Source organism: Aquila chrysaetos, chromosome 6 (assembly GCF_900496995.4).
Source record: "Aquila chrysaetos chrysaetos chromosome 6, bAquChr1.4, whole genome shotgun sequence".
Taxonomy (NCBI): domain Eukaryota; kingdom Metazoa; phylum Chordata; class Aves; order Accipitriformes; family Accipitridae; genus Aquila; species Aquila chrysaetos.
This window is the reverse complement of record NC_044009.1, coordinates 35,245,641-35,257,892: the sequence shown is the minus strand read 5'-3', so window position 1 is coordinate 35,257,892 and position 12,252 is coordinate 35,245,641. Positions and strand designations below refer to the sequence as shown.

At 44.2% G+C, this 12,252-nt stretch overlaps 1 protein-coding gene across 4 annotated transcripts in view; it reads right to left on the bottom strand.

Moving 5' to 3' along the window:
- PLA2R1 (phospholipase A2 receptor 1) overlaps positions 1 to 11,113 on the bottom strand; it is a 44,145-nt gene extending 33,032 nt beyond the window's left edge. The window contains exons 1-7 of one of the 4 annotated variants that reach the window (XM_030017973.2): positions 10,981 to 11,113; positions 7,085 to 7,468; positions 4,679 to 4,846; positions 3,408 to 3,581; positions 2,169 to 2,282; positions 1,361 to 1,504; positions 157 to 345 (exon numbers count right to left, since the gene is read on the bottom strand). In XM_030017973.2, the coding sequence (XP_029873833.1) occupies positions 157 to 345; positions 1,361 to 1,504; positions 2,169 to 2,282; positions 3,408 to 3,581; positions 4,679 to 4,846; positions 7,085 to 7,468; positions 10,981 to 11,089 (1,282 nt within the window). In that variant the 5' untranslated portion in view covers positions 11,090 to 11,113. The other 3 variants (XM_030017974.2, XM_041124239.1, XM_030017976.2) reach the window with 3 other exon arrangements.
- Between the last annotated feature and the right edge of the window lie 1,139 nt (positions 11,114 to 12,252).

The following is a 12,252-nucleotide window of genomic DNA, read 5'->3' as shown; positions in this document are numbered from 1 at the left end:
GAGCATGCACCATGCTTTCTTTTTTTGTAAACAACATTTGGGTATGCCATGTAATATACTGCTTAAGTGGCTAACAATGTTAAAGGGCTGCACAAAGGAGCATCACAAAACACTTCAAGAAACACTGTGCACTTTAAACTAACTCCCAAAACTCACCACTTTCAAGCAAGTTAAGGAGCAGCTCTGCATCTGCCATGGAGGATATACTAATGAGCCCGCTGTTGTCACTTTGGCATGAGATAAAAGCATCGTTCCAGCTCTTCTCCTCTTTATGAAGTCTGTAGCAGTTGCGATTGTGTGGGTACCAGCCAGCATCACAACGAGTGGCATAATACTTCCACATATCTTTTAATTAAGCATACAAAGTTTGTGTATGTTAGATAGAATTGCCAAGGTTATGCTATGTTTATAACACATTCAGAGCTATTTTTTTATCTTTAAATGCTGAAAACAGCGTCGTCCAAGATGACTTAAGGAGGCCAAAACACATGCTCTATGGAATGTCACCTACCAAGCAAACTGAAATTTCTCCCACTTTATTTTATGATTCAACCATTTGGGCTGCTGGACTAGTGCAAACACACTAATGGATCTGTTTTTCAGTTTAAAACACACTGTAACTCCCTTATTACCTCTGAACCTGATTCAAAGCCAGCTAAAGCTTTTTCAGATGTATTGCCTACAAAAAGTTTGGGTAAATCCTTTCTCATTATCTGAAACAAGTAAGGAAACCTTCTTTCAAGTTATCAGGAAGAAGCTGAACCTATGTAAGTTGTTCTTATCAAACCAAAAATTAACGTTCTAAACTCAATTCTGAGTTTAACTTTCCCACAGAATGGGAGTCTGAGGCATTCTATGTACTATATATCCTATACTCATTATATAAACACTTTAAAAAAATACATGTACAGGTCTTTTTTTGTATATCAAAAGTACAGCATGCCATAAAAGTAACTTCAAATTTTGAACTGCATTTATACAACCTTCTTCTATGTGGGCCACTGGTTAATTCCATTCGAAGGTGAAAACCTATTTTTAAACTCAAAAGTGTGGCTCTATTGTAATATAAAGAGAATGAGCATTCAGTAAGCCTCTGATCATGTAAGGAACCAATTAAATGCCATGCATATTAAAATTATTTGTTAGTTTTAAGACTCTCAACATGTTTTCAAGGTCTGCATTTAAACAGAAAAAATTATTGTTATTACATCAGTTAAAGTAATCTGTATTCGACTTAAACTAGCAAATCCATACATTTAGTCCAGCTAAGACTCTGTTCTGCTGACTTTATATACAAGTGACTTCCTCTTGTTCTCCTTCCACACCCACAAATAGGATACAGTAGCATTGAGAGACTTACCCAATGTTTCATGCTCTGTCTCATTTAAATATTTTTTGCATACAAAAGGCAATCCAGATTCACATAAATAACTTTGCCAGCCATACTTCAGTTTTGAATTAATCACTGCACAATGATTCTCTCTAAAACGGTTATCAGAGACATCTGCAAACACATTTTTGAGAAGCATAAAATTACAAAAAATCAGTTCTTACTTGTAAAATAGTGTTGTAGGGCTCTCTGCATCTTATTGAATGAAGGTATAAACACCCCTGCACACCCAAACTTCTAGTACTATTACACCAATACTATGGACAGCTGAACATTGACCATGATTTATACATGTGTGGCAATCCTTCCTTGGCTGCTGCTATCAGATGGGAGGCTGAAATAAGCTCTAGTGTCTATCCGCCTCAAAAGGCGGACCTCAAAATGTAGCAAACCAAGTCACAAAGCTCATGCTAATGTGCTAATGTTAATTATAGCATGTTAATGTAAACAAATTGTAACTCCTTTCCTCCATGACACCAGCTAGAGCATAGCTTTCAAATGTGCAACTGGAATCTTAAAAACACCTTTAAAAGTAAATGACGAAAGGGCTAGATCATTAATGCTCTGAACAGATCCATCTCAACTGATGCCAAGTCCCTAGAAGGGGCTTTTAGTTCATGAATATGAATAAATATTTCTACAAAAAAAGAGAGGTACACTTGTTCACTTGATTCACTTTTCAAATGCAGCTGTAGGAACACCAGTCTTGTATCAAGCTGCAGTTACAGAGAGCATATAATTACACTGCTGTAACATATCCAAGAGGAACATCAAGTACTTGCTCTCCAGTTCACAAACACTAGCGGTGCTCCATCTGACCACTGCCAGCCAGCATCTTCCTCCAGGCGATTCAGGCCCATCCACAGCATCATGTCCCTGGCATTTAACTGCCCTGAAACAGAAAAAATAAACAAAGTAATACTTCACGCTTCCCCCATGTGTTAAAATATCTACAGGTATAGGTCCGCTGTCCTGACTTGGTACAATAGGAATAAAACAAAACTTCAAATCGGTCCCCAGAAAGTTCAGGCTGTTTTTTCTGTCCTTAGAAAAAGTCTATTACTTTGTTAATCAACACAGAGATGAAAAGGAATAAATTCAGAAGTCTGCACCCTTCAAAAGCTATTCATCCTGCAAACCCTTCCTGCAGAAGTCGTTGCTGACCTTAGAAATTAAATCTAGAACAAGCAGCTACCTAAACACTAGCCTGTTTCAGCTTTCCGTAAACAAAAAAACGTTCAGTTCCTATACAGCCTGCAGGCATATCAAAAAGCTAATGAAATAATTCTAAAAACTTCCTGTTAGCTTATATCCTGCAATTGAAAATCAGCAATAACGGGTAGCAATGGGCAAGAAACCCAAGGCAGCCTTTCACACCACAGTTCTACCATCCATTCCTCCGCTCGGTCCCCTCGACGCACACTAAAATACCGACAAAAGCCATGCTGTCAGAAGGCTCTGCAAAATTTGTCTGAGATGCTTGCTGCATGGGGGAAGGCAAAAGGCTTATCAGAGAAGGAATACCATCCATTTATGAAAACAGAGTTGGCATTTTTCCCATACAGGACATTTACTTCAAGTCTGGAGAAGCGTTCTCGTCATTCACATTTGGTGAATTCCAGCTTGCAAAGAAAACTTAACAGGAGAAAGGGACACCAGGGCACATTGCAGAGAAGGTAAATATTTGTATAATTCTCCAAAGAAAACAAACACACTCCATAATCACAGCTGCAAGAATGAATGGGAGTCTCTGTGGGGAGGGAGAATTAAGACAATTACACCTTCACATAACACATACCACCACCTCTGTACTCGGGTTATGAAGGTGGTAACTTACCTTCACCCTTGCTTTTTCAAACAGCTCTACTGAAGCGTGTTATCTGACGAAGCCTTGCAAGCAGCAATGGGAGAGGTATCACACAGAGTATCAAGCTCTAAAGCTTACCCCTTTTTCACGGCTAAAGAAGAACTCGAACTACAGGTTTCCTACAAGGTCCCCAGAGAAATGTCTACTCACTGCTTAAGTTACTTATGTAGTTCTGCTCTTCGGCGTCGGTGACACTCAGCAGGTCTCCTCCTTGCAGCTGACAGGCAGCCCGTGCCTCACGCCAGGTCAGCACAGACGCAAGGTTGAACTGGTAGCAAAGGTGCGTGTCGGGGTTCTTCTTCCAAAAAACGTCACAGCCGCTCTCTGCTCAGAAACAGACTCATCACCAACAGCCCAAGACTACAAACTAATCAGAAATAGAACACCTGTAACAGTTCAATTAATTAATGACAGTAGCATCCCAATGGAAGCACGATTATGAACTCCTTTCATGTTCCTTTGTTAAAGAACATATGGAAATATGACAGTAACAGAATAAAATGCTGCTCTGTATTTCATACAGTTCATAAAATACTCAGGAGCTGGTCTGCAGCTGGTGGTGATTTTCACAGCTCTCACAAAGCCAACAGTTTTAATGTATACCAGCTGATCATGTGTTCCTAAAGCTGAATGTTGAAATATTCAAACTATGAACACCTCACCCAACTTGTGGAGGAGCAGTCACTGGATCTCCTTCTATCTTGTACTCAAGAGAATAAACTTACTATAATTACAAGGTATAAGCAAGGCTGAAAATACCATCTATTACAATGGTTGCCCAGAAATCCCCATTACAAAGACACACCTACAGCTGGTTTTAAGATGCTTTGGAACAGAGATTTGAAACGCAGCTTGAGCAGGGAGGGCTTTTCCAAACCACTTCTGCTGATAGAAGAAGCTATTTTGCTTATTTACACAAGAAGCTGGAATATTCATGAAGATTATACACCCAAAATCCTCCTGATTGCAAGTATTTTTCAAGCTATTGCTTCTGAGTGTTTTAGGCCCAAGATGTGTCCAAGTAGTGCACAGAAAAAAAGGAACGTGCGAGATGTAACACAGTCAAAAGCAGAATGTGACTTTGCAAGAGCAACCCTTACTTTACATGCTTCAGAGAAGCTCCCTCTCTATCACTGGGACAAAGGAGAGAGAAGTTTAGCTGCAGGGTAAGGTGAATGGGCTGGGCAGAATAACATCCTTTTGCTCACCCCTTGTGGTTTTGCTTTTGGGATGAGGACTTGGGTCTCCAAAGGCCAAACATGATAAATTATAATAAAATTCGCTGAAGTCTTCTTTTGCATTTTTTAAAGAGACATTCCCCTCTAACAGAAGGGAAGTAATCCAAAATGGAGTGCGTCCTAGAATTACTAATAAAGAACAAGGATACTCTTGGGGGGAGAGAGAAGACAAGCAACTCTTACCAGCATTTGGGCAAAACCCCCATTTTTCATCTTGTTCATAGTGAGTTGTCGTGGCACACCAGTCAAATTCCTTTCCATCTCTGGTACACTCATAATACCACTTGTTGTTATATTTAAATGGAAAAATGCATGGGAAACCAAAAGAATTTCCCAGCAAGGTGTATGTTTCTGGAATAAACAAAATGCAGAGATTAAAAGAATGCAGACCACAGAAATTTTTTCACCCCCATATTTCATTATTCCCATTTTTAGCAGCAATGATAACAATAAAATGTCTAAAGTTATTTTCTAATTTTAATTTTTAATTGATAACACTGCATTACAAGTATGAGCAGCATAACTTCAGCGAACAGAATTTGGAAATATTAGTTTATGAAATTTCTCACCATGAAATAAGGCACATCCTCGTAACTTCCTACAATTGAAAAAAACCCAAACCAAAACCTGAACAATTTACATATAAAATCTGTACTTACATTTCAGAACAACTACATAAAACAATAGTTAGCAGAATCAGCACATGCTTGGATGCAAACTACTTATTTTTTGTTAGTCTATGACAGATGAACAATTTAGCATTATTGCCCCTGCTCCTCTCACTCTTTATAAAGTGGATTTCTAATGTTTTTTCCATTCTCTTTGTCATTCTATGGGAAAGGAAATGTGAAAGACAGAGAAATATTAAATAAAGGTTCAAAAATAAGTTTTTACACCATGGGGAGTAATAATCTAGCTAAAGAACTGATGTTACATACATCTGTTGTCATAACCAATTAATGCCTTATAAAGTATTTAAAATATTTTCCTATTGTACTTTGAGCACCAAAATATTGAGAGAATCCAAGGCAACTGAAAGCTGTAAAAGCTTTACCTCAATGAGTGTCTCCTTAACCTCAGAGCTTCTACAAAATGTCAAAGAACCACAATCACACTTAGAACGAAATTGTTTGTCAAAGATCCCATGTTGATAGTCTAAAGATCAAAGTCCTTCAACTACAGAATCAGTATATACTACCCAGGTTCCTAGAGGTTTCCAGAGTTAATGGCTGGCTGCACACATATAAAGCAGCAGTTTACACATCGTAAATCCCCTTTAAAACCTTCTGATATGAACAGATGATACAAAGAACATTGGTTAAAAAAAAAAAAATAAAAAAACCAGGATTGCTCCTCTGTCTGCCCACTACCATGCTGCTAGCTACAGAGGTGCAAGGGATTACCTCAGTTCTGGCAAGAAATCAAATTCAACAGCTATAGACCTCTTACCACAGTCAAATACATTTTTTCTTTGGAGGTAGAGATGCTCCCCTAAAGGGGTGGACTAACAGGCTGGCTTGCATTTGCATGTGCATAAGCTAAGGTAGAAGAAGGAAAATAGAAATTGGAGGTGAAAGAGACTTTGCCAATGCAATTAATTCCTTTGGTCCTGAAACTAGGCTAGAAGCGCCTGCCTAAGGCTGATCGTCTTCTCCCAGATGTTGCAGTACTAGGGCTAAACCAGGTCTACTTGCATCTCGCTATGTGTACATAGCAAATGTGTAAGACTTTGTGGATTTAAATATTTTCCGTCTGGTCTTAATGATAAACTCCACTAGGTTTTAAAGAAGAGGTTGGATGCTATAGTGCTTTCCCAGTTATCACCGGTCCCAAAGGAAGAACTTTGATGAGAGCAGAGGCCAAGCCCAGCTACAGCTACAGAGGAAACCACTGAGACCAGATCTGCACCCAGTTCAAACAGGGAGAATCAACAGCTCCAGTCTGAGACACACTGTGCAAACTTTAAGTCTTTCCTTCTACAGAAATGCCGAGGAAGGGGTCAAAGTACGGTCCGTCTGTTGCTGTTAGTAGTAAATGGGTTTATCTTAGTCCTTATACCTGGAAAACTGTTCAGGTCTGCAGACCTGGATCTTGACATACATTCCTACGCCTCTGCTAGCTGTACAGCAGGATTAATCAAAAGCCTGATCTCTGCTCCCAAGTTTGGCACGTTCAGAGTCCAGGTGCTGAACGTTGCAAACATTCAGTTCATGCACACTGTGATCACAGACTGATTTTCAGTGACGGGAATTCCAAATCCTTCGTTATCTCTCTTTGGGTTTATCTGATAATGAAAGCTGCAGACAGGCAACGGCAAATCTTCAGTTCCCCTGTTTTATTTTATAGAGGATGTGAAATGAGCATTTCCTGGTTTGCAAGGATACTGGTGCTTTTTTGGGTCCATACAACGGATAACGAAAAAAATCAATTGTGTGGTATGCTCACCTTAACCACTGCACATAAAACACCAAAATTTGCGTCCCAAACCACAATAGCAGCTGGAAGGGATCATAAGCACCTGACTTTGCTTCAAAAGAACTTTTGAAAACTTTTCCCATCTACATTTCTATGACAACATATTATTTTTACCTTGAAATGGGTGTTCACAAAGGTCTTCATCATAGGACATGTACTGTTTCCACTGGTCAGTAGATTTTTTTTTGGCCACAATACGATTGCTGTTTTCAACAGCCAATTTGTACTCTGACACACCAACTAATGCTTTTCCATCACAATTCCACCATAACGAGTATTGAGTTGAATCACATTCAAGCATACTTAGCGGCTGTTCTGGTCTACTGATGTTCAGTCCTAGACAGGTACTTCTGCCTATGTTGAAAAGACGGCGATTGGATACCCATTTCCATAACATGTCTTTTGAGAGCTGACCGCAGTCTTCCAGAACAAGGCCAACTGTGTCCACTTTCATGCACAAGTTAGAGTCTTCACTTTGGATAATAAATATCCCTTTATCTGTAGGGGGAAAAAAAAGAAGTTCAGTCTGTAGAATACTGCAATTGACCCAAGAGTATCAAAAGACAAATGTTTTAGTTGGAGCTATTTAGGAAGAAAACTTAAAATATCCATCAGAATAACTGGCACTTCAGAAAGTAAGAGTACCGGTCTAAATTTACTGCCAGCTGGGTTTTTAACATGTAGACCACTTGCAAGATCACAAAAATAAGGCTAGGTAGTATTTCTCAAGTTGGATAGCCGAAAAAAATGGGGTGCCCAAAAACATCAGTCATGTTCAAAGAAAAAAAACAGTGGTCACCAAGAAATACCCAGTAATGGAGTACAGTTTAAGAGTTACATGAAGTCATACTGTATATTGTAAAATAATTCTCTGGGGAGGACTGGAGAGTGCAATTAAAGTAAAAGCTAAAAAGTTTAAGGCTGACATTGCCATATTCTCTGCCATATTAATTCTTCACTCTCTGGAACTATAGAGGCAGAAAAGAAAATAGTTTGCATTGTAAATACAATACAGAAAGGGTAGGATTTATCTATACCATGAGAGCTGGTGGCCAAGGGTTAAAGGATGACTTCCCTACTGGATTCATATTGTTCAACCATACATGACTACCCTGGACCACAGCAGATGTTGTGGGGTTAGCCTGACTTCCCGGCTTTCTTGGAATCATGTAGAAATTCACTGAACTATGTGACATCACATTATAAGTATGTGAAAAAACATCAGCCGTTTAACGTCTTGGGAGCAAATGTTTAACTGAGCATATAGACTGAAAAAAATGAGGGCAGCTGAGGAACTGAAAATCAGCAAAATATAAACCTGTAACAGCTCAGCTATTCCATTCACTCTAAAATCCAGTGGTAATTAACCCACGGAGTTCCTCTCACGTTATAGGTGAGATATTTATTTTATGCCTAAGGAGATTAGGCGTTGAAAACCTGAGCAGCACTTCCACTTTGCCTTGAAATTTTACAGTGATGATTTCTGCCACGTGTGCTTTCTAGCCGCTGTAATTCACTACACCTAATATCCTGAAGCAGTAACTATAATAAAAAAAAACCCTTTCAAACTGACATAGCCCCCATCTAAAGAATGAGATGCAGAGGTCCACCCACATACTGTGTCTGGGTTTAGTACATACAGTTTAGGTGTAGCTCTAGAAAAGAAAGATTTTTCAAGCAGCAGTGGGACAGTGCTGTGTAAGAGACAGATCAGCTCGCCAATACAATGTGCACAGAACAAGCAGAACAGAAAGGATATAGATTACGGAGAGGTTTTTGGTTACAGATTCTGTACAGAGCACATCAAGCAGTTTGATTTACAGAGAGGACAGAGTCACACTGCAGGTGTACCACTGGTAACAGAGGCTGCTTCCCACATGGCTATAGACATTGATAGCTTGTGATGGTGTAGGAGCAGGCAAGCCCTTCTGACTGGCAGTAGGCGAGAATCAGCCTGTTACATGTAATTGCATCTCCCAGGCACCTAGCAGCTGCCCTGTGTTAAGTCCTTACCTGTTTGGGGCAGGGCAAGGTTCCTTTAATCCATCCTGTCTCTACAGCTCTCAGGTGCCTGAGTTCACTGAAAAACCATCAGACAACACTCTGTGACACATACCCAGCTGGGCCCTTTGCTTTCGAGTTTTCTGTGAAGTTGTGCAGTTTGTGCTGCTTTCATCCTTCTTATCTAACCCAATCCTCCATGGGTGACACAGGCGTCTCTATCTACATGGCCAGAAAGGGTTTCTGCCTCTCAGGCTAGGGTATGTCTTTCCCACAGCAGTCTTATCTTGGTTGACCAAGAAAATACACTGTTAATTTGCTAGATAAGTGGAAGCTGGGATGTTGTTAGCACCAGTAAACACTGATTAATGAGGTTAATTCACCATGATACTGGGATTCACACTTAAATAAACTTCTTATGCAAACTCCTAATCTACCTCCACGTCGACAGCACACAGCAGCTCCTATCCAGTAGCTTTCTGGGGTTGAGGGGCACAACACCACAACCCAAAGATGAAGGATTCTCAACCTTTGAATGCCTTCATCTGTAAGGCTCTTAAGAGTTGCAATGACTGCTGAGAAAAGATAAGGGTCTTACACAGTCTACACAAATAACCCAGCTGGATGGTCTCTGGGAATAATAGCATCCTTTACTTTTTCATTCTGCAGCAACTTATGCCAAGAATGGCCAGACCGTAATTCTTGAGCCACACAGCCCCCTTCTGAATGTGGTTTCCGCTCCCCAACTACAAAATGCAATTGGCAAGAGAGCTGTGCTGGCCTGAGGACTGGCAGGTAACTGCCAGCTCAAGGCAGAAGTCAGACACGAGAGAGGGTAGGCTCAGTAACAGCTCCATGGGCCCCAGCTCAGCCCTCTCCTCAAGTGGGGCAGTGAGACAACTGGAGCAACACCAAGCCTTGGGAATGTCTCTAGGGCTCCCCTCCTTTCAGCCTGTGAAGCTACACCATCCATTTTACAGGTGCTCTCATTGAAGGGTTTTGTTACAAAGCTTATGGGGTCGGGGAGGATTCTGTGCCCAAAATCCTGCAGATGAAGGGCTGCAAAGGGCTCTATAAACTTGCAAGCCCCAGAGGACCAAGGAGAAAAGGAGATAGCCTATGCTTTAGGAACTGACACAGTGGAGGGAGGCCTTTGGAAACATCCCGCTTCTCCTACATCCAGGCTCCTCCATACGAGGACAAGGTGAAAAAATCTCCCAGAAGTGAAGCCTCAAGCTGACGTGAAGCCACAGTTGAAGAGCTGATAGCTGACCAGCACCTCTGAGTTCCTGTTTACTTAGGTTCAACACGGCTAACAGTGAATAAATGGCTGTAACAAAAGCAGAACAAGATATCTTCATTTCCTTTCTCCTCACCTCCCATTTCCTTCCTTCCCCCCCAAAAAGCAGCAAGAATTGCTCATGTGGTAATAGAGAAAATAGCTGGAATTTATTGGAAATGAGAGAAAAATCACCTATATGCCCGCCAAGGTGCAAAGAAAGCAACGGGCAGCGGAATAATACGCGGGGAGGACGAAAAGGGGCGCAGGACAGAGCCAGCGGGGCAGGTTTGCACGGGTTCAGTGCCTGCCCTCGGCCCCTCACGCCTCCAAAAGCCCTCACCCCTGTGCGGGGCAAGACCTTCACCCTGCCCAAACCCTCCCGGCCGGGGTCGGGCCGACCCCGGCAGGAGACTCGCCCCCGCCCTGACAGACACCTCCTGGCCGCCCACAGCGCTCAGAGCCGCCGGGGCTCTGCCGGGGTCGCGGAGCAGACCCCGAGGCGGGAGGCCCACGGGCCTCCCCACCGCTGCAAGCCCCGCACGGAGGGACGGCGCCGGGGCCGGGGGGAGAACGCCTCAGCCCGGCGCGGAGCGGAGCGGGGACGACGGCGCCCCCCGACCCGCCGCGGGGCCCCCTCGGGGTGCGCTCCCCGCGCAGCCCCCCCATTCCCTTCCCTTCCCTTCCCTCCCCTGCCCTCCCCGGGCCGCCCCCCGGAGGCGTCACTCACTCCGAAGGGAGGGCACCTCGTCGGGGCTGAGGGCGGCGGCCCCCCGCGCCGGGCCGCGGCCGCCGAGCAGCAGGCAGCACGCCAGGAGCCGCAGCCGCACGCCCAGCATCGCCGCGGCACTGCGCCCACCCGCTCCCGCTCCGCGGCACCGGCCCCGCCGAGCCCTGCCCCGGGGAGGGCAGAGGAGCGATCCCACCCCGGCGGCGCCCCGCGGCGGGGAGGAGGGGCGGCCCGGGGCGGAGGGGGGGCGGCGAGGCCCGCGGGCTCCCGCCCCGCGGCGGGGAGGAGGGGCGGCCCGGGGCGGAGGGGGGGCGGCGAGGCCCGCGGGCTCCCGCCCCGCGGCGGCGGGAGGGGCGCAGGGGAGGTGGCGGCAGGCACCCTGGAGCCGCCCGCCGAGCAGTTCGCCCCCGCGCGTCTCCGGGAGGGGGGACCGCCGCCGGAGAGCGCTCGGCCGGGCGTGGAAGCGCGGCGCACGCAGCTCGGGCCGTCTGCCCGCGTCAGGGTTGTGGATTGGAGCGGACAAAAAGCTCTGTGCGACTCTTACTTTCCGTCTGAAAACACTTACTTTCTCACGCCCGCACTCGAGGTGCTCCTACCCTAAAAAGAGCCGGAAAATACACGGAGACACTGGAGGTGGGAGACCGTGGGTAGCACGGCCCGTGTTCCCAGGTTTGCTGCTCTGTCCCCGAGCAAACCCACTTTCACAGACCCCAGTCAGAGACTTGGGTTTTTAGCTAGGTCAGCTCGTCAGCTCGAAGTCATTTTACGTTTTGGCGTGGGGGAAAATAGTTGCCTTCTCCCGTTTTGTTCATCTCTGTCTTCAGTCGAATGTTTGCAGGAGCTGCCCCGCTTGGGTTGAGTCTCAGTTTTACAGAAGCTATGAATAGTGGAGGGAATGTTGAAAGCAGAACCTCCGGCTTAAAGATAGAGTAGTTTTACTGGAATCAGCAGGACAGTTCATTTTTAATCTGCGTAAGCATGTTTCTGCATTGTTCTTTATGCACAGCAGACAACTATATAAATATATATAAGTGTATACATAAATGTATAAAAAATAAATGTACACTGTTGGAGCATAACTAAACTGAGCCTCTGTTCCCCCGTGTCCACCTCAATCATGATACAAGGATGGGAACAGAAACCTCTGGATTTGGGGGAGCTTCTCGCTGGTAGTTTGGTAGAGGAAGGAATCAAAAAGCAAGTGAAGCCTAACACTTGGAAAGAAGCAGAAAACTGGAGGGGGTTCTCCCAGTTTAACAGATGATAAAAACG